Genomic DNA, 22275 nt, shown 5'->3' with positions numbered 1-22275 from the left:
TTCGGATCAGTTCACTGCAAGTGACTGAAGCTGCTTACAAGCCTTTAAAGACACATGATTTATTATTCCCCGGCCGAGGCTGTTACAGTGCTACGTGCCAGAGGCCGTTGCACCAAGCAGCCCACTGCCCCAGCTCTGCCCGGCGCAAAGAGAGGGCTCAGGGCCAACCCCAGCAAACTCCTTGCCGCTCGCCCCGGAGTGAAACGCTTGCCTCCTTCCGCTGTTTTTGGGTCCCTCACGCCGGCATCGCGAGGGGTCTCGGTGGCTGCACCCCCGTGACGTGTGCTGAAGGTGAGAGGCAAGAGCATCCTGTGGCTGCACATTGCGGGAGGGAAAAGACAACCCAGCAGCAGCGGGGACCATCGCACAAGATGGTGGCAGAGTGGTATTTGGGGACATGGGCTCTCCGTCCCGCCTGGGCACGTGGGGATTTCAGTGCGAGGCGTGGGCAGGTGCGTGCCCGTGAGGTGGGTCAGCCACCGGGGAGGGAGGCAGGCTGCTCTGCAGCACCGATCACCGCCCGGTAACACCTCTGTGTTGGGGCGTATGGATTTGCTGCTGGCGAGGCTTCATTTTTAAAATGCATTAGCAGCTCGAGGTCACTTACAATAGAGGCTTTAATTAAAGTAGAGATCAATTTTTGTCAGCACACTAGCAGAGCACATTCTGTACTTTTCCTTCAGGAGCTGCGCTCGCTCGCTGGCTTGTTCAGGAGTCGCAGGGAGGGGGGAGCGCTGCAGAAAAAAACGAAGCCCCAAAGTCAGTTTGTGATGCTGGGGACCAACAGCTGCCGGAAAACCAGCCGTATCCATGCGTGCACCCTGCGCAGCGGCGCACGCAGGCAGCCCGCGGCGCAGGCAGGGTAACACAGTGGGTTTTGGTACGTAAGGGTCTCTCCTGGGATCCTGCCCAAACAAGGAACTTAATTCGCAGATGCCTTCGGTAAGCGGTGCATTGAGGGGGTGGTTCATGTCGATGAGGCTGCGCGGCACGGTTGGGCACCTGATGGCTTCGGTTTGCTCTTGGTCCTGAGGTTCAAGGGCCCCCCGCTGTGACAGTCTAATGCAAAATGCATTAGTGTTAAATGGCAAGATCTCAGGGGTCATTGCTTCCTAGGGTCTTAAAAGAAAAAGCAACCTGTACACAATGAATGGACACCAACTCGTATCACTGTGCCTTCTCTCCACGCGTTACAGCCGCTCACCAAAGTTGCACGAATCTGGTTTCAGACAGTGCAGCAGGCAGCAGTGCTCAAAATACCACCGAGCCTGCAAACAGACTTGGCCCAATCCACTTTTTTTTCTTTTTATTTTTTTTTTAGCAGGAAAAGGGAGGAGATTTGGCAGGGGCTGGCACCGGCGGAGTGCGGGAGCCAGCCAAGGCGCTGCACGGTGGCAGTGAGCTGTGGCCATCTCCATCAGCACGCAGGGCTCCACACGGCTCCTCCGGAGGGACCGCAGAGCAACAAACTGGAAAGCAGGCGATGCTGCAAAAAATCGGAGGGTATTATGTATGGGAAAACAAGCAATAAAGCTGCATAAACCTGTGTAGTCAGGTGACAAAAAAGTGCTGCATCTTATTGGGGAGCAGGGAAAATATTTGCTGCAAGGACAGGGAGCTCACTGATTCCTGAGTTCATGTTCCTCCTCTGGCTGGAGCGCAGCATTGCAGCTCTGCTTGCTGAGCACGTCCTGCTGTCTTCTGCTCCTGTCCTCAGCTAACCCTGCTGGCAACGCCAGCCTGAGCATCATTTGCCACTGGGACATGCTCTGCCAACGTTTGGCTTTCCCTGGCATCCTGCAACAGGCGTGCAGCCAACGTCCCCAGAAAGACGCTTAGGAGGGCTTTGCAAGGGGGTACCGAGATATTGGCTCTTCCCAAGCACTGCACCTTCCCTCCTGCCTCCCTGAAGCGGTGCCTGTGCCTGTCCTTCCCCTCCCCACGAACCAGAGCCCAGGCCACGGGGCAGCAGCTCTCAGCCTCTGGGAAAGGGGCTGCTCTGCGCCGGACGAGGGTGACAGCAGCTCCTGCGAGGAGCACGAGGCTGCCGAGGAGGCGTGCAAGGGGAAATTGAGAGGGGAGCCACATTTACGGGGGTGCAAGCAGATGGGAGAAGGCGGTCCAGACCTGCTGCCACCGCAATGGAAGGCAAGGGCTAGGCAGGTGAATGCTACTTCTTGCTATGTCCTCCTCACTTCTGCCGGCCAGGGCTGCTTCGTAGACAGCAGACGGAGTGCAAGCTGGAACATGAGATGCTCCAGCAGCCTGGCGTGCAAGAATACCATCTCTCTTTTCCTTCCAAAATAGGCTAAACTCAGCAGCAAGACAAGGTTTGTGGTCATGATATGACACCCTCCTTTGACTGTTACTTTGCTTAACTGCACCTAAAGGTGCAGTTCAGTTCCCAGAGTTATCTCTCCCCTCAAACTCTTCCCTCCTTCTCAGAGTTTTAGTCTACAGGGCCAGCCCTTAAGATTATTATGCATCCACTTTCTCCCAGGGATGCCTGATCTGGCGTCGTGCAGAACAAGGGTGCCTGGACCTTCAGCATTTCCACGCTGAAGAAGTCTCCTCCCTGTGACTTTGCTGCATTAAGCACTCACCCTGCAAACATAAAGCGAGTGTTTACGCACCCCTCCCAGCAGATCGCACCCGTTTAGGAAGCTGTTTGTTCTCAGCACATCTGTGCTGCAGACAGAGGCACTGGCAGACGAGTTCTTGGGTAGCAAGTGACACCAGGATGTATTCCAAAACACACAGCCTTTTGCGGCAAGATCTGTGCTAGAAGGCACCAGCGTGTTCTGGCGAGCAGTATGCCCATCGCCCCAGCTTTGGAACCTGATGTAATGTCTCTGTAAAAATGGAATGGGCAGAGGAACAGGCAGACACCAAATTATCCTCGCATATCCTTGCATAACTCAATTCCTCGCTTGTGACACTAGACTGGTAGCCTCCAGGGAGAAGAAAGCACACCGTCAGAGGAACATTTCACACAGAGTCTTGAATTTCAGCATTTCTGAAAGTTCTCCTGTGGGCTTAGGAGGACTTTTTAGGTAACCAGAATCAGAAGCCTTAGGGGAATAGATGATTTGCAAAGGGCTGTGGTGGAGGACTTGGGAAGGAATTCTGCTTGGCTGGACTTGAGGGGGGAAAAATAGAAAGAATAATGTATTCATACTGAGCAATTAATTTATTTTTCTAGAAACGTTCTTCTGCTTAAATTATAACCAAGCCCTGGCACTGCTGAGTGCTATGATTTAATACCCCCATAATTAAAGACTTTGTTGTCATCTGAAGTCCTCACTGTGCAGAAAAAAATCAGCTCAAGAGCAGTAGAAATGTTTTTTAAAAGTCAAAGGCTGATTAGCAGGAATACTTGTGAGAAGGCTTCCGGCACACAGCCCTCAAACCTCCTGTCGGCTACCACCCCCATCCCCACTTTCCCAAGCTGACCAGCCCCAGCCTGCTGGCCTTGCCCAGGTAGGTTTGGTCACGCAAGGAACAGCAGGGTCCAAACGATCCACCTAGGCCTTTCCCATCAAGATATCCTGGAGTAAGATGGGCAAGACAAACTGAGAAGTAATCCAGGAGCACCTAGGCACTCCGTAAGGGATGAGGGACGCTTACCCACGACACACTAGAGAAGACGTTGGCTCTGTTCTAGCCACAGTGAGCTCTGCGGTGCTCAAATACTGGAGCATGAGAGGAGCTTTAAAAAAAAAAAACCCTACATTAGGGGCTGCACCGTTCACACACTAATACTTGAAATGTTCCTAAGCGTTTCTTTGGCACTACTGCTTTGACAACAAGTCAAAAGTCTTTATTGTTTTATCACACTTAAGATGCCTGAATAGATCCTGTGCCCTCCTTACTATGCTTTGGCCATAAGGAAATAGTCATATAGTTAATTTAAAAATGAATTAATAGGGCCAGCGACTTGATGAAATGACAACTCTAACACAAACCGAGGGCACAAAATTTCAACACTGTATTTTCCACCCAAAGGACAATCGCTCCTGAACATGCACTTATGTGCAGAAATGCAGAAACACGCACCTTTCTCGCAGCATTCGGGTACGGTGCTTCAAAGTATCTTTCAGTTTATGTAAAATGCCCACGTGAACAAAGTGAATTTACCATGAAACTAAAGCAAGTGTCAGTGGTAGACTGTTTTCACATGTCAAGACAGACGACTATGAACTTTAAAACCTCCCTCTTCTGCTTTATTGACAGGTAAATTGTTCAAAAATGTTCTCACAATTCAATAATTACAAAGACTTAGACTTACATTAAAAAAGTAAAAACCAGAAAACCCCCAAAGCAGTAGTGTCCAGCTCTAAGTGAGCCCCTTTATCAAGAATCTGAGAAAAAGAGCAAGTACTGTCGAACACTTAACGTAACAGGATTAAATGTTGACTAGAACACTCAGTTTAAACTAAAGGTAAGTGCACGTCCTATACAGTGTTTCAGAAAAGAACATTAGCCATTGGTATATCATTAGCCCATTTAAGCCAAATTTTAAATAAGTGACATCCAACTGTCATAAAATTGGCACAGAAGGCACACTAGTGTGACAATGACAAACTGGATATGCCAGCCACTGAATTAATTACAAGCTTTTAATGAAACATGGTCACAAATCTTTGATTACTAAACGTATAATACATGGAAGCATGAGATTAAATATACACGCAAAACATCACCACTGCACGTGGGCCATAGCAAAATATACAGGAGTGTGTTGTGCATTTTTCTACATGATCAATACTTGATTAATAATCATGGGGTCTTCATGCAGGTGAGGATACAATTAATGAGAAAAGCAGCACTCCCAGTTACACATCCTTCACGTTCCACTTTGGTAACCAACAAAATAGACTGATGTTTTAGTGCGATATGGTCCCTTAGATCAAGCAGACTTCAAGGGCAGTGCGTCCACGAGAAGGCTTGCTAGCTAAACAATGTAGTGTGTCCTTACACCAAAAAACCGAGGAGAAACAACTTCTCAGAAGGAGATAGGCAGGAACTAGGAGTAAAATTTTTTTCACAGCAGTAATTACCAATATTTTAAAAGCCCTGACTAATGGCTGATTGATGAAGACTAAAAAGCAAGGTACGGGTAAAAGATAACTGGCAGTAGTCCTATGTACAAGACTAAAAAGTTGGTAGAAAGATAGAAAGACAGTTACGCAGCTGTATATGTAATGGCTAAATGAATTAAAAGGCCACAAAACTATAAACAACTTTTATTTGACTCCCTGGTGATTCTATTGATGTTGGAAACGACCTACAGCTTCCTAGCATTCTCCTTAAGATTTAAGAAACAAACAGTTATGGGAAAAAGGGAAAAGTGTATTCATCTGAGGATGTAACTAGACCTGCTCGCATTTCCTATTTAGAGATCCAAATTGTGTCTAAAAGGATTTCCTGCTAATGAGACATTACATCATTCTATAGAAAAATAATATTCCTGATATTGTAGCAACATTATCAGTATCTCTCTCTATTTCTTTTTCAGCATAAGAATAAGACTATTTACTGGTGGCCTTAAATGCTCCTATGCAATAAAACTGTGTCACAGCTGTGCAGAAAGGAATCAACCGTAACTGAGCAGTGAACAATTCTGCATAAAAAGCTTGATCGCTATTTAGTAAAGAATTTTCTTCATTTCAATAGTTTGTATCTACAATCTGGATATATAATTATTCTTGTACAACACTAGAGATTCAGTGTCACTCTTGGCACTAGCATCTGAGACAGCTTTGCCCTGCTCTTGAATACTCCATGGAGCAATGGATGATCGAAGACAGAATGGTGAGAGTGGTAGTGTTATGCGTCACAGGTTGACTGGTCCAGTCCATCTAGTGTAAGCTGATTCCTATGAGGAGAGTTGGGACTGGGGGGACCACTTGGATTTGAGCTGTTGGATGGAGTAGAGTGTTTGGTGGAGTCTGAATCAGGCTGTTAACGAGAAACATAAAAAAAAAAAATTACACTCACTTAAAATCAATTCCTTACACTCAAAAGCTTTCAAAGGTACTTAAAAATTAGGGTGAGCAACACCCATGAAGCAGTGTGTCTTAGATTCATTTCATAGCCAAACATTCATGCAAATACTTCCATTATGGTCAACAGGCCATAGTGCATTCCTGAAGGTGACCTTCTGACGTAACAGGAATTACGGCAAAGTATGTGGAAGTTGCTAAATCCCAGACTCCTCTCCCTTAGCCGTTGCAAAGCTTTCCTGACAAAAAGCATCTATCTGTCCACCATCGTCCTGGATTTACCAGCCTGTGGTTTTTAAGCAATTTTTATAGCCCAGGAGTAGATTTATCCGCCCATATAAACATGTAAACAAATTACAGTCAAATCATCTTCAGGTTGGTGGAAAGCAAGGAAACAAGCATATGAACTGTTTACAAAACAGCAACAGTGAGAAGCATGTGAAGTGCCTGACAAAAGAGTGAAGGTTGCCAAATATCAGGCTGGAGATCTGGAAACAGAATATACTTACTGGAGACGCCCTACGTCGATATCTAATAAAGACAGTCTATCCACAACTATTTCCCCAGTGTTAGATTGGTTGTTGGATATTTGCCTTCACAGAGCGGTCTCACTTCAACGGGATGGCTGGCAAGTTTCCCACTATTTTGGTGAGTTACAACTCTGAGCACTGCACACATTCATAGCTAATGAAATACTGCACAGGAAAAACTAGCACCATTGCAGCAAGTTATTTTCAAGAAAGGGAATATCTGTTTAGCAAATAGATTGAAAGGTAACACCCTTCAAGAATGCTGTTCACAAGGTTTTGCATGGCTCAAACAATAATAAGATCATCTATAGCAACATTATCCTAAGATGATCCAGCTCATGCTGCGATCAAGCCAAAAGCCATGGGAAAGACAGTATAAAGCCAAAAGGTGGTATTAGAGCCTCCTCCTTCAAGTTTCAAACTATGAGTTTGTTTTAATTTAAGAAGTCATAAGAAACTGTAAGATCTACCAAAAGAGAAAACATCGTAAAAACCTTAGAATCCACCATGACTTGCGCCTACAAACAGCAATGTCGTGGTTTAGCCCCAGCCAGCAACTAAGCACCACGCAGCCGCTCGCTCACTCCCCCTCCCGCAGTGGGACGGGGGAGAGAATTAGAAAAAAACCTCGTGGGTTAAGATAAACACAGTTTAATAGGACAGAAAGAGAGAAAGAAACAACAATAATAATACCAACAAAGGAATGTACAAGAACAAGTGATGCCCAATACAGCGATTGCTCACCACCCGGCGATCGACAGCCCGTCCCCGAGCAGTGATTTCCACCCCCCGGCCAACTCCAGTTTATGTACTGGGCATGACGTCGTATGGTAGGGAATATCCCTTTGGCCAGCCTGGGTCAGCTGTCCCGGCTGTGTCCCCTCCCAGCTCCCCGTGCACCCCCAGCCTGCTCGCTGGCAGGCCAGCACAAGAAGCTGGACTGTCCTTGACTGCTCAGCAACAACCCAAAACATCAACACCTTATCAACAGTTTCTCATCCCAAATCCAAAACATAGTCTCACACGGGTTTCTGTGAAGAAAACCAGCTCTATCCTGGCTGAAACCAGGACAAGCAATTATCATTACAGCATGGAACGTAATGGAATTTGGGAAGGATGCTGCAGAATCACTAAGCCAACTGACACAGTCCATCATCACCACCTTTGAAAATCAAGACAGTTTCAAAAATACCTGTGTTTAGACAACTCCATTTTCACGTGCTTTTAAAGTCTTACTCAATGTGATAAAGGAGTCAGAGCATGGCTGTGGTCAGAACTCTGGACAAATGCTTTGACTTGGGGTGTACTAAGGCATCCTGCAAAAGTCTGGCTTCAGGAAAACACCCTTCAAAATCCAGAACACTACGTGAGCCTGCAGTTGGATACCAAAAAGCACTGAAAAGATGCAAAGATCTTGATCTAGGAGTTTGCCTCCCAGTGATAATTCCTAACACAGGTAGTGCTTGAGCAAAGCTTGGAAGAAGCTACACCCATGATAAATCAAGGAAACAAAAATCCCGCATCTTCTCTCCTTAGATTCAGGGACACCAGTTTTGTACAGCCAGGACATTTTCAGTTTGGTGACTACTAGCACATACTTTTACTATTGCTAAAAGCACTTTTATGTATTTTAAAATACGATTCCTTCTTAAGTTACATTGCAAAAAGTCTTCCTTAAGGCAGCACAGAAAATCACTTAACTAGTTGTACTACTCTGCTATTCTATGCCAATAGCCCAGGAGAACATTTTTAGGAGCTCTGAGGACTTTTCATCAATTAGTCAAATTTCCCTTGTCTACAAAGCTTAATCCAAGATGTAAGACTTCTTAAAATATCACCATAAAAAGACCTTTTCACAGGTTTGCTTTTGTGCTGGCATATCTAACTTGCAATCATATGTTATAGGCTAGAGAAAACATTTGCGAAAGGAAAACATCTCCATAAAGAACACGGTCTTTATGAATTATTTCCTCAGAAATGTAATTTATTGGAAAAAGGAAACAATCTACGGCAACAGGGTATCGCCAGTCTCCATTTAATAAAGGTTACTTCACCTCTTTGTCAAACTCCTGGTCAGGATCAGACATACTTCGGGAAGGCATGGCTCCTCCCACATCACTGCCACCTGTAGAAAAAGCAGAAAAAAAGGCAGGTTTACACCTCTTGTTGAAGCCATAAATTACAGCTCAGAACTGACAAGCTTGCTTCCAGCCTTACTTGATGAGGGCCATGAAATATAGGTTTTGTTTCTCTGCTGCTGCTGCTGCCGGTTAGCTGTAGATGGACACGGTTTTTCATCCTGTGCAGCAGGTAGGACACTCTACAGTTGAAATGAAACATCTTGTTAGCCAGCAACAAAAGCTATCCAGCTAGGAGTTGTTACTCAGGAAAACTTTACTGCGCTTTTGAAGCTATTACAACCCAGTGTTGGTAGAAAAACTCTGAACTTACTTGACCACATCCACATATTTTCAGTAACAGACACAAACCCTGAGAAAGACAGAGAAAGAACTAAGCCCCATAGCAGCCACTGGAACCTGTCAGCCAGCAAACTCTGTGTGAAGGGGCAGGGAGTGCACCAACAGCTCTGCTTTCCTTCCTCCTCCTGCTGAAAGGACAAATGTATTACCCTCATCTGGGCTAGCTGAGAAGGACGAGAGAAAGCCTGACCAGCAGCTATAAAATGGAGGGCAGAGAACGTAAAAGTGCATCTTTGCACATTCCTCTCATGGATTTAACACTAAAATAGCTCACAAAATGCTTTATTTGTTAAATACAAAATAAAAATAATGCTATAAAGCACTGCACCTTACATGCGTCTTAGCTACCTCCATAGCACTGGGTTTTTCCCCCCTTGTTTTTGCTCTAGAATTGGCAAAGTGCCACAAGCACACCATTCCAGTTCCTAACAGTTTGTAGCTACTCCTACCCTTGCTAGGGAAGTAGAGGAGGGACAGGAAGAGGAAGAAAGCAGAGGGGAGCCTTGCAGTGAGGAATGGTCAGTCTGGAGAAAGATTTCAGCAGAGATAGGGCTCGTGATAGATGTGCTCAAAGCCTCTTGGAGGTGATATCAGAGCAGAATGTCGAGAGGATGATGGGGAAGGAAATTCATTCTGTTATTTTAAGAAGACAAACAAGAAAAAGGAAGGAGGAGAGATTGATTATTTACAAAATTACTAACAAGCTCCTGGCAGTGATGTCTATTTCTTTCAGTGTCTCATTCATAAGTCAGCGAACAGTATTTCCTTGCACAGGATTTAGAAACATTACACATCAGGAAGGTTCACCTTTTTCAAAATGATTAAAAGAAGAATGTGGTACAGAGATAATATTTGAACCCCATATAGCTCATCTTCACAGTGTTTCTGAGCAAAGACAAATGCACATATATCTCTCTCCCTCTTAAATGTATTTTACCAGTGGGAGGTCCATGAGAACCTGCATTCCATCTCCTGGTCCCATATGAGCCACGTGGTTGAAATTTGTTGGGTTAGAAATCATCTTTGACCTTAGCTCAGGGTCTCTAAGCATTTCCCTAAAAGAATAGAGTGATTTTTATTATTAGCATTCCCATTCTCAGCATGTCATCATGTGTATTAACTTACATACCATGATTAAATTCTTACCGCCTTTGTTGTAATCGCTCTTCCTCGGGAACCTTAAATACAAATCTTCTTTTGCTCCTAGTTCGTAGCATTTGCTTCTTGCTATTGTCAGATGTTTCTGGTACACTGAGGACAGCTCCTGCTGTAATATTACAATGCAATTTCACACACATAGGTACGTGTTGATCCAGACGTATCCAATGTGAGTTTCATCTCATGCAAAGGTAACATTGCTTACAATTACCCAGTTAGCTTGGGATCATTTTCCCATTTCTCCCCTTGCTCAGTACTCACCTGCAAACTTGTTCTTGAAATATATTAGTCTTGGCGGCTCGCAGTTAAGGAGATTCAGCGTGCCATCCGTGTTTAATGGTCTGATCTGTTTTGAGGAAGGAGGCAGAGAATTAACTCAAGCCTAGTATACACTGCAAAGAAACATCTCACTTGGAATTAACCCAATTAAGTTCTATATTCAAAGAAAATGACTTACCCTTCGCAGGCCAATAGTCTGGACCCATTCCATAGTGTTAACATCAAATACATCAACACCATACTCACTATATACTGTTACATACGAAGAATTGCAACCTGCATGGATTAAAAACAGACAGAAAACCCTAATGTGGTTTTCAGTAGTCCAGAACTGACATATTTTTCATCAGATTTCAATTTTCCACTAAGTGCAAGATATATGTTGAAACACTTTTCCCCAGTCCCACTCTTAAACAGACATTTTTGTGAAAATAGATTTGCTAACGACGACTGCCAGCATCGTGGAAAGATTTAAATTTGACCCTTTCAGTATTTTTAAACTTCAAATTATGATTTCATGAAATTGCACAATGACATCTGAAGTTTTCAGATGCATACAAATTTGCTACTTCGTAGGAACTGAGCAGCTAGCTTTTCTACAGATGCAGATGACTTCATTTCGGAAGCAACAAACTAACTATACATCTGCTCTGTGCAGGGGAAAAGAGAGGGCCACCATCTGTGAGGTGGGTCATGAAGTCATGATGCGGATCCGTTCTCAATTTCCTTCCTCTCTTGCCAACAATTATCTAGCTTTAGATATTCATGTATGGGTTGCTTTCATCAGGTTAACAAAAAATGTCACAATGCTTAAAGCCCACAACCCATTTTCTCTTTTCAACTTTTTTTTAAAAAAAAGCATGAAAGGCATCAGCAGACAAGTTTATTTTAGGTCAAATGAAAAGCAGAGATCCCTAGAGCTTCGTATCAACATGCTTCTGCTCATGTAAAGACTGTGTCCTGATGTAAAAAGCAGTTACTAGAAATTTATAGGATTTAATAGAGAAACAAGCTGCTTCAATAAACAAAAGGAAACTAACCCAGTAGGACACTAAACACATCACAGAATCTTCTTAGAAGAACTGAAGTAAGGTTGTGGTGCTATTTTTACACTCGTTCACAGAAAGCCTTGGACAGTATCATAAATACGTATCCCAGAAGCGACTTATGGTCAAGTATTTATTATGTGGAGTTATGATTGGCTTGGATGTCCACATCAAGGGAGACCATCGAGTATGAGACAGAAACACCAACTGCTTCTGCCTGGCCAGCTGGTAGCCAAGGCCAGCACTTGCCAGTCAGAGCTGCTGAGCTTGATCAGATCTCAATTGGTTCCCAGAGAGACACATCAGTGTCTGCACTGGGCTTGCCCACGCTACAGCTTTGTGACCTGCTGGCTCCAAGACTTTGTACTGCGCTGCACTCCATCGAAGGGGCCTCACGCCTACACTGACTCAGCTCAGAACCAGCACCTTCAGCTGGTTTAACTGCAACCTAGACAGGCCACCCGAGATAACACAGCACAGACCTCGGCCTCTCCCAGCATGCGGGGACTGAATACCCCAGAGACAAATTCCTCATCATATCCCAAATCCTCTCTACAACATCGCCCATTACCACAGCAGGAACTGCAACAGGGGGAGAACGCTTTCCACTTGGATAATCTCCTGATTGGGACAGTTAAAAAAAAGCCACCATCACCAGTGACAGACACCAGGACTGGGGAGGGAGGATGAGGCTAATGAAAAGGAAAGTGATCCAGCTTCCTTTGTCAGCGGGCAAAGTTGCTCCTTCTACAAAAACAGCCCTAGGCCAATGCTACTCAGGATTGCACATACAAGAATGCTATAAAATAGTTTACAGTAAGAACAGCTTTTAATAACAGACAAAACAATTAACCAGCATGTCTAGTTTGCTGAAATGCAAAAAACCTGTGAAGTTGATAAAGGAAAAGGAAACATTAGCTTTGACTAATGACATTTTAAAGTAAATTTGCAACTACATTGTTTCCTTGGGCTTTTGCTTCAGACTTCTGTAGAGAACTAGGTCAGAGTAAAGCAAGCAAACAATTTCAGTTCAAGACAATTAAAATTAAACAAACTGCTGTTAGGGCCTGGCCTGATCAAACCAATGAGCACCTAACTGCTCAGTGTACTATTTAAACAAAAAGCTATTTCTTGCCTTTAATAATTCAAAACACTTTAATTGCTATTTGAGCTCCAAATAGAAATTCCAGTTCTATCATGAATTGCCTTTGACTACCAAATACTGAAAAATGCTCTGCATGTGCTTCTATCCTAACTAGCTGATAAACCAATGTTCCTGAAATGAGCAAAACAGTTGAAAAATTACCCGCCACCTGCCTATGTTATTTTTGGAAATTCTCCCCCTAAAAATAAAACTAACAGGAGAAAAACTGCAATCAGTTCTGCCAAAAGCAATTTTTTAACTCTTATTTTGTTATCTTTATGAACCCTTAGAGTCACAGTTACATTTCATCTTCAACTTTCTATTGTACTTTGAGTACAAGACATAGAAGACATCCTACAGACAACTAGAAATTTACACTGTCTAGGGGAGCAAAAATCTTTACAGAATTTCAGACGAGTAGTCTTGCACTGTCCTGCATCCAGGACTACTCTCTGTAAAAATTATTTTGCATTCCATTATTCGATCTTCTGTGTCCTGTAACAAGACAGAACTTCTTTACTGTAACATCCGGAATCTCAGCCCAGGAGATCGCCAAGTCCAAAACTACCATCAGGAAGAACTATGTTAACTGTTGTTAACTCATCAAAACTTAAAATGTAGATATTGAAAGACAAACCAAAGCAAAATATAATACAATGCTGATTATTTTGAGACAAGTAAAGCAGCAACAGGGATATGGCAACAGAAAAACATATACATACTACAGGCAACAGGAGTTGCAGGCCACATTAGTTCCTGCATGCGTGACCTTCGACCTTGCGAATCGACGTATACTCCCATATGGCTGAAGCAAAGCAGGTATTCCTCATTACTGAGCTCCACAGCACAAAGGGCATCAAAAGACTGCTGTGAGAGGAAGATAAGCGAGGGGTCATTAGGATTTACCAGGTTTATAGATTGTCCATCTCCCTGGATGGTCAACAGAGAGAACCCAGACTGGTAGCCAACACAAAGCTTGTCCTTGAACACTGCCATCCACTGTACAGTTCCTGGAGCCTGAATTTCACTAAATTTTTTGTGGAAAGGTTTAGTTCTGTGGATTTCATAGCAAAAAACCTGTCGTTTGACAGCCACAAACAAACAAGTCGAAGAACTCTTCTTTAGCGTTCCAGTTGTAATCAATTGGCAGCCTTTAGTTTCTGCAAGCTTAATGTCAAAGTTTCCTTCTGACCCATCCAGAGAGGCCCAGGGGTAAAGGTGAACGTGATGGTTCCGACCGCAGATGAGGACGATAATTTTCTCTTTGGGAGCAAGCTCTATCTGGTACACCTTCTTGCAGTCAGCAGCTCGGACTATCACTGCAGAGGAAACAAGAGCTTCCGTAAGTTAAACACGAAAACCATCAGGCCTGGAAACATTGCAGTGTTACATACTGGTGTCTGAAAAACCAATCTAAACACAGACACATACCAAATAAGAAAGAGGACTTATCACACATGTTCGATGCTCCGTTACTAACTCTCAGAACAAACAATGAAACAAAGCATTCCTGTAACTCTCTCTACTGATACAAAGTCTCAGCAACACTTCGCAGGAAAATGCTACTTAACATCTGGGATAAATGGAGAATTTTTAAAATATAATAATATCTGTACTATCTACACACTGCAAGATGCTGTATCTCCTGAAACGGGTCCCACTTTCAGGAAAATATCAGCGTCTTCAGTAAATTCTACGGATGAAGATCAAATTCGCAGAACACAAAGAGAAGAAATACGAAGTATTTAATGCTCATAACTGAGGATACGATTACTGTTGGCAAATGTCTCGGTCAATACAAAAGCAGTACAGTAAACGGGTGTTAAACACCTCTATGGAAAGGCAAAAAATGCTGTGTGTGGTGGGGAAAGGATAAGACGGAATGGGCTTAAGCTGTGAGAGAGGTTTAGGACAGGCACCAGGAAAAGCCTTCTCGCTGTAAGGACTAGTTAGGCTACCCCTGGAAGCTGTGGAGTTTCACTGTTTGAAGGGTTTTTTTAAAACTGGGTTAGAGGCAGCTAAGGGGGTTAGGTACAACGAGTTCTGCTTTTGGGATCGTGGGTGTACAGGCGCTTTCAAGTTGGGAGTATTTCATGGGGCACAAATAGAAGAGACTAAGCAATTCCAAACTAGGAAACGTTGATACGCCGAAGTCAATTATATTAAAATGTCACTTTCATTTTTCTGTTAGCTGGATGCATTCAAAATACTCGTGAATGATGATCAACAAAATGTATTAACTGGAAAGTATATGCATTTTTTTCAGTAATATTTGAGTAACCTAGCTAAGTTACCAAATCTTGTAAACTTTGTAACAAGACTTTGGCTGTTTAGATCACAAAGCCAAGTGCTTTTGTGGCGTCCCCCCACTTGCACAAGTAGCTGTATGTCTGAAGAAATGTTCTATGAAATAATCGGCTGTTGGAACTTTGCCAAAAAGATTTTTTTTTTTCCCTAGCTCCAACTCCAGCCTACAGCTTAGTTTATTGGTCAAGAACTAAGTGATATTCTGACCAAAGACCTTTGATATAAACAGCTGGCAGTTAATTAATAGTGAAAATTACAACTGCCATAAAATGAAAAAGAGGTTATGATTTATAAAAAAGCTATTAACACACAGGAACTGGCCATAGAAAACTCCGGCAAAACATCTTTTAACTTAAAACCGAAATTGGTAATTCATTTTCACATTTACATATGACACAGTGATGCAGATAATTGTTCCTTTATGAAATGACCTTTCAAATTAGATGTATAATTTGCTTTTATGCAAGAAGCTGCACTGGAATCTCTGGAATTACTTGCATCTGAAGTTATGTTTCTATCTAAGTACTTACAGAATGGTGATCACTGGAAGTTTACTCAAAGGAATGGCATTTATTACTGCTAAAAAGAATTTCAAATATCTGCTGTCTCCATGTATAAAGCAGTTTCTCCTGGAATTGGGCAATGGCTTATTCTAAGCAAGAGGAAGCAATTACATTTTGCGCTTTGCCCCAAAACCACATCCCTGACTTAATTTGATTTTGAAAGTCAAGTAAGTCTTTAAAAACCTGTATTCACTGCTTTATTTTACATTGAAATGCAAGTTTTGGCATGACTGCAATCCAAATTTCAAATGGCCACAAACTAAATTGCTTTGTAAAGGGAAATTAAAATTATTCCATTAAGTCTAAATTTAAGAACATTTCTTTTTCAAAATTTGAATGACGATGACTAAAAAAAGTCAAAGGCATATTTCAGGAGTGTCCTGGTAATTTTTCCAAATTGGAAAAGGGACCCAGGCATCTTTTACTTTACAAATCTGTATCACTGACCTCAACATCCTCAACTCCCAGATAGTTAAAGACATCGTAAGAACATAAGCTCTAAGGTTATAAATACAGATGAAGAAAGCATTAGGCATTTTGTTAGAAACAATCCTATCAGACAGCCAAGGCTGTTCACTCTCATACCACAAAAAGTATGGATTTAGAGTGTTGTCTAAATTTAGAGTGCCTCAGGAGTTACAAGCATGGATTTCACAAGGTTATGTTTGGTGCTTTTGAAGTCAGCGAGAAAGAAGTAACTAATGTTTCCTATGGTAACTTGGAAGAGGATAAATAATAGTGGATTATTGTGTTTTAAATCTGCATTGCTTCTTAGAAATACATTACTTCTATAAATTCAGTTTAACTCAACTAGTTGTTTCATTTTTTTTGTTAAATTCTTTGTTCAAAATAAGAATGTCTTATTTTGGAAGCAGATGGCAAAATTAACCAGACTTGTTCTTTGCTCTTCCATGTTTAAAATTGCATTTTGAACGGATTGACCCCAAACAATCCCAATGCTCACATGCTAGTAATCCTTCTGGCCTCCACACCTTCCCCAGCATACCACGGCATATCTCCCACTGTTATTTGTATTTGTGCTCAGTATATCAGGTCAAAGGGAAAAAAGCCTCTCTTAGGCCCTAGCTGTGATGCCCAATAATTCAACGATGGAGCGATATGCCTGCTGCCCAGTGACTACGCAGCACACCTGGAGCATGCTCTGTGTGAATTTCTGGAATAGACACAGTAAGTCTTCAGAAAGAACAGGCTCAACTGATCCCACTTTTCCCAAAGCAGAGGGCAGAGTGTGTTAAGAACAGAAAGGAAAAAGCAGGTCCAGGAGGAAGCATGGGGTCAGGGAAATAAAGAGATAATGGAAAAGGGCAAGCAAGGCATTTGCTTCGGCCACCATCAGTCTGAAACAGAATGCGAGTGGTTGGAAGAAATGGACATGATACATGGTAGCTTTAATGGACAGTCTACAAACTCTTGTGTTGCTTGCACTGGCTAACTTCTAATTCATGGCAGTTTAAGTCCTCTAATGGTGCAGGCTGGAGCAAGCCTGTTCCCACATCAAGTTTTTCTCACTCAATTCAAGTTCTATTTAGTAAGTGCCTGATAATTCACTGTGCATCAACTGCTGCTGTGTATGCTGTGTGTGCTCTGTGTGTTGAACCATTTTGCTACCTGCTGTGGGAACACAGTTAAGGTGAGAATGTGTCAGAATATGCCCAGTAAACCATCCCTTTAATTTCAGCCAGCCAACTGAATGTAATGATAATGACCAAATTAGTTTTTACATCTCACATGCACTTTTCCTTCTCGGCCATTAACCGAGTGTTTTATACTTACTTTACGTGAAGGGCTGTTGTGTAACCTATATTCTGACAGCACTAAAAGTTATGAAGCTCATATTCTGTATGTAATTACTGCATGCATTATAGCCTTAACTTACCATCACGGGTCACCTCTATCACATACAGTCCTTCTTCTGAACCGATCGCTATTCTATCTCGATCTAAACCAGGAAGGGAAAAAAAGGCTATTAATTCAGCCATACTTAATCTTATCTTTAAAACAGACTGTTTGCTTTGAACAGCTGGAAGAATTTCTGGACAAACAGATTTTAAACAGCAAATCAATTTTGCTTAGTTCATGCAATCTGTCAAAAGCATGCTATAGAAGATATATACCATATTGCTGAAACAACCTGTTAAACAACTAAACAGTATTATTTACTCAGAATGGATGAAGAAGTTTGAATATCAATGCAAGATTAGCATTTTCCCCCCATTATTACATTCCTATGAAGGAATTCAGCTGAGGAATTTATTTCAAGGTGTCAGTGCTCTCATTACAGAAACCCATCTAAAAGCTCCAACAACTTTCACACACTTATAAAAGTTAAAACAAACATACCTACGATAGCAGCAGCTAAACTTGCTTTAATAAGAGGCAGTGTACTGTCATAGGCTTCTTGCGGAATATGCACAACCTGGTTTTTCAGTCTGTTTTTGTGCAGGATAGACTGCAACCCTTCTAGGATTCCAACCCACTTTCTCTTCTCATTCTCATTTTCCGTCAGGATCAGTAGAGAACAAGACTTTGAAGGCAAACCTAAGAGAGAAGCTGTCACCTTTTAACAGACAGAGAAAGCAAAATTAGTAAGAAAAATAAGTCCTTTTTGTCAGTATTATTTACTTCACAGAACTGTGATAGTAAAATACACTTTTTCATAACAATGCAATGATGTACCTGAGTACTATGCAACACAGCACACTGCTAATACAGCCACAGTGCTTTCAAAGAATGCACAAGCCTCAGTGGTTTTGTTTAAACATACTCAGTCTTGCTTAATCATTCTGAATCCTAAAATATGGGCAAGGAACACTACATTCCCTTCCTACAATAATCAATATACGCCAGCAAAAAGCTCCTTCCTGCCCTGAACTGGAATTGCAGTATCATGCCATAATTTGTCCTGATCCTTCCCTCCACCATCTTTTAATAACTTACTGAAAACGACACACATGCTTTCTGAGTCAGATGCATTTAAACCCAATGGCATTGCTGTGACCAGTTCTAGATTTTGATTTTTCTACTTAATTTTTAAAGTATTTGTCCAGGGGGAAGAGCACATCATATCTGCATTAAAAGCTCTGAGGAAAACAACCTTTTGAGACTGAAGTACTGCATTCTCCCCCTTCCCCAAGTTAAAAGAAAATCACAATGGCTTCACTTAATTTTCAGGGAAATCATCCTATAGATCTCAAAGGAGAATGTATTCTGAACAGAAAAATGATCCAGGAACTTCCTGTTGGCCAAAGTATGCACTTACTAATTCTTGATATTAGTTCTGTGTCCTGTCTGAGAACACTGGAGAAATTGTGAGATTATGGGAACGATGCTTTCAGTCACAGACAAACAGGCCATCAGCCAGTATCAGCCCTCACAACAGCCTTTTAGAATAACAACAGTTAAACAGAAAAAAAAAGCAGCAAAAGGTGCAAAAATGCCAAACTGAAGACACTAACTATTCATACACGGAATAAGACATCTTCAGCCTACATGCCTTGATAAGAAAATCACCATAAAGATGGACGACGCGGTTACACAACATACACTTCCTGAAAGAGTGAATTAAGCAAGAATATTCATCCTAAAGAAAAAACCCAAACCCAACTGAAAGTAAACTTGGATCAACAGGATGCCAAAGACAGAACTCTAGAATCAAGACAAAAGTGAAAAGCAGTAGGAAAAGAACTGAATAGTTTGTAATTGCTCATAGTTTGTATTACTCTGCATCAAGCTTTGTAATGTCCTAAAACTGTAACTAAGCATTAATATTTTAAAGATGGATGGAGCCATAACAGACAATGTTTCTAAATTTGAAAACAAAACAAAACCAGACTTCAGCTATGGTTTTGTCTTTGAAGTAACACCATGTATTACTCACTCTTTTGAGGGTGGCACCTTACATGCAGTCCAAATGCAGAAAAAACAGACGGTCATAATATACCCAACATTATTCATCACACAAAAATCCAGTATTTGCTATGAAACTCAAGGCTTCTTAACTCAAACTGCTAAGCTGTGGAAGGACTTCCACTGGAGACACTCTTACACTATTATTAAAAATGTATCAAGGGCAGCACTTAGACTGCAATGTCTGGATGCCGGGACAGCCTAACACCCAGCTTTAAAAACTGGTTACCAAGGAGAGACGTTTGAATTTGAGACATGTGCTTCCTCTTCTTGATTTCATAGGGGATCAGAGGTGGGAATGTTTTAGTGTTTGGCAGCATTCTGGTGTTGCTTTCTGCTGGTGGAAGATCCAAAAGAACTGAAAATCTGTCTTTGGTGGGCCACCAATATCATCATGTGTTATGTGAAATAATATGTATGAAAAGAGTACCACATTTTTTACACATATGATTAAAAGTAACAGCTTTAACTGTTGTGTAGAAGCCACTCTATGTCATTATGCCAGCAAGATGCAAATCTAGAATTAAATGAAATTGAGAAAATAGACTCTCTTGCATCAGGTATCACTCGTTTCCAGTTTTAGGAATTCCTTCTTTTGAAGGAGGACATAAAACCGAGAGAAGGGTGGACTTTGGCAGCACCTTCTCTGGTCCCTGTCAACAGGGCATATAAATAGATATACTCACACACCAGGCTTCTAGTTAATTCGTAAGATCTCTTTAGCAAGGGATAATCTGATCAAACCGTGGAGATATTGTGTCATGTCTATCCAAAGAAGTATTCTTATATGGGGATATTTGACAAGCGTTTTTTTAGATACCCTTTCAGTTAAAAACTGCAGGCAGAAATCAGAGCAGCAAGTCAAGCAGGCTAAACTGTATGGATGCCTTGTTCTTAAATGAATCACACACCATTCTGCATAGCTCATTTTCTCTCCTCAGAAGCCTTTTCCCATAGTACTCCACATTTGCTAATTTCAGAAGAAAGCAGGCAGATAGGAATAAAAAAAAAAAGTGATTTAGAAACATGTAAAAGGAAAATGAAGATAAAAGTAGTAGTAAACTAAAGGATGAAAATCCACTGCAGGAAATATGGCTACAAAAAGGCAGAAAAGCAAAGCCATAGCAGCATTCAAGTAGCCAAGACATTTCCTAGGTAAAACCCTAAAGGATCGAATGGTTGGGATCACGTGTGACTGTCAGCTCTTTGGCTTCCCATGTTCCACTGGTTTGATTCTAAATGACTGAGGATCGGAGATGCTGAAAACAGTGAGTTTCTGTATTCAGATGCAAGGGATTACAGATACTGGCTACTAATGTACTCTCCTCTATATTTTAAAATTCAAAATTAAATATAATTCACATAACAACAGGAACTTCTTTCCTAGGTTTTAAAAACTAAATACAGCATTCAATAGAAGATACATCAAAGAGGGTATTATAACAAGGTAATTATTTTCTCTTATTTTAATTTTTTTCTACTATATTTAAATAAGAAGTCAAGGAAACTGAGATGTCAAATGTGTTTTTTTATACAAGACAATACATAGCAAACTAGAATCAGTGAGCACAACCCAGCTTCAGCCTATTCTGTTACAGCATCAGTTCCTAAAGTGATAAGTCCTCCAAAACTAAGAAAGAAAAATGAGCATCTGGTAATAACAATGGAAGAGGAGACAAAAATATACTGAGTTATAATAAAGAAAATAACAAAAAGCCAAACTTTATATACATGGAAGCAGCAAAAGAAGGAAAACTTTACAATGCAGCTAAAAGCAGAGCATCATGTTGTTTTTCTACACATTTCAGTACCTCTTGTAAATTCTTATACTTCTGCATAACTTAATAAACATTAAATATGGATAAGGTACTTCACTATCAAAACAAAACACCGGTATTTAACTTGTATTTTCTTTAAGAGTAAACTGGTAGCCATACCCTGAATATACAAGGGATGTCTTTACGAGTCGCATGTATTACATCCGACGCTAGGACAGAGCTCACACAAAAATCTTCATCTCTAATAAGAGAGAGAGCAAGAGAATCACATACATGCACACGCCAACTTTATTCAGCAAAATCTAACTGATATCAAAACTGTTTCAATAGGCTGCAATCTCCTAACACCGCACAGAGGTCACAACTGCCATCACTGCTTTGTTACGCTCTAACCATCCTTGACCCAAACAACTCACAAGCTTTAGTTCCATTTCTACAGCATTCAGTACGTGCAACTCAGTCCACCTGAAGTTAAGTGGGGTGGCTTTGTGTAGTTTTGGTTTACCGACCACACCTATTCTACAATTAGCAGCAAGAGTATTGCTCTTCCAGCCCAGCAGACACATTAGAAATGAATAATTCATACCTTAATGTGTAGCAAGAGAGGGGCCTTTGGAAAAAAAGAAAAATCACATAAAAAGCTCTTGGCAACATAATTATAGTTTGTGGGATTCAAATAAGGGTCTTCAAAACAGCTAGATTTTATTCTCTATTACAGTAAAATAAACAGACATCAGAACAACTTTTGCATTTCAGAGTGCTCCACCCCAGAGGGCTTGTCTACACAAGCCTTTTTAAACTGAATTTGACCAAGTTGATCACCGTAATTGCCAATTTTAGTGTAAAGATGACACTAATGCCTGAAACCTGCCCATGCTAGAATTCCTTGCTGTGGTGGTTAACATCTATTAAAACATCTAAGAATCCTCAGAAGACAGACTCAAAGAGGCAGCTACAATAAGCAGATAAAGCATGGGACAGTTGGTATAATATTTGGCTGAGTTGCTTCAAGCAATATACTGATGTGAATGCTCTTATTTGCAATACATCCATGCTTC

General features: G+C 41.6%; 1 protein-coding gene across 1 annotated transcript in view; it reads right to left on the bottom strand.

Annotated features, from left to right (window-relative positions):
• Nucleotides 1-5696: 5696 nt before the first annotated feature.
• The window catches only part of CDC42BPB (CDC42 binding protein kinase beta), a gene marked incomplete at its 5' end in the record, with an annotated part of 92952 nt that continues 76373 nt past the window's right edge, over nucleotides 5697-22275 (bottom strand). Inside the window, 11 exons of the mRNA XM_082000973.1 lie at nucleotides 5697-5961; nucleotides 8590-8660; nucleotides 8753-8855; nucleotides 9953-10070; nucleotides 10162-10279; nucleotides 10435-10519; nucleotides 10631-10728; nucleotides 13365-13961; nucleotides 17410-17472; nucleotides 17874-18090; nucleotides 21377-21458. Coding sequence (XP_081857099.1) covers nucleotides 5830-5961; nucleotides 8590-8660; nucleotides 8753-8855; nucleotides 9953-10070; nucleotides 10162-10279; nucleotides 10435-10519; nucleotides 10631-10728; nucleotides 13365-13961; nucleotides 17410-17472; nucleotides 17874-18090; nucleotides 21377-21458 — 1684 coding nt within the window. The 3' untranslated portion in view covers nucleotides 5697-5829. The remainder of the gene's footprint in view (nucleotides 5962-8589; nucleotides 8661-8752; nucleotides 8856-9952; nucleotides 10071-10161; nucleotides 10280-10434; nucleotides 10520-10630; nucleotides 10729-13364; nucleotides 13962-17409; nucleotides 17473-17873; nucleotides 18091-21376; nucleotides 21459-22275) is intronic.

The sequence above is a fragment of the Phaethon aethereus genome (genome assembly GCF_964289735.1).
Source record: "Phaethon aethereus genome assembly, chromosome: 5".
Taxonomy (NCBI): Eukaryota; Metazoa; Chordata; class Aves; order Phaethontiformes; family Phaethontidae; genus Phaethon; species Phaethon aethereus.
The sequence above is the reverse complement of the archived record's forward strand: the minus strand, read 5'-3'. Positions and strand labels throughout refer to the sequence as shown.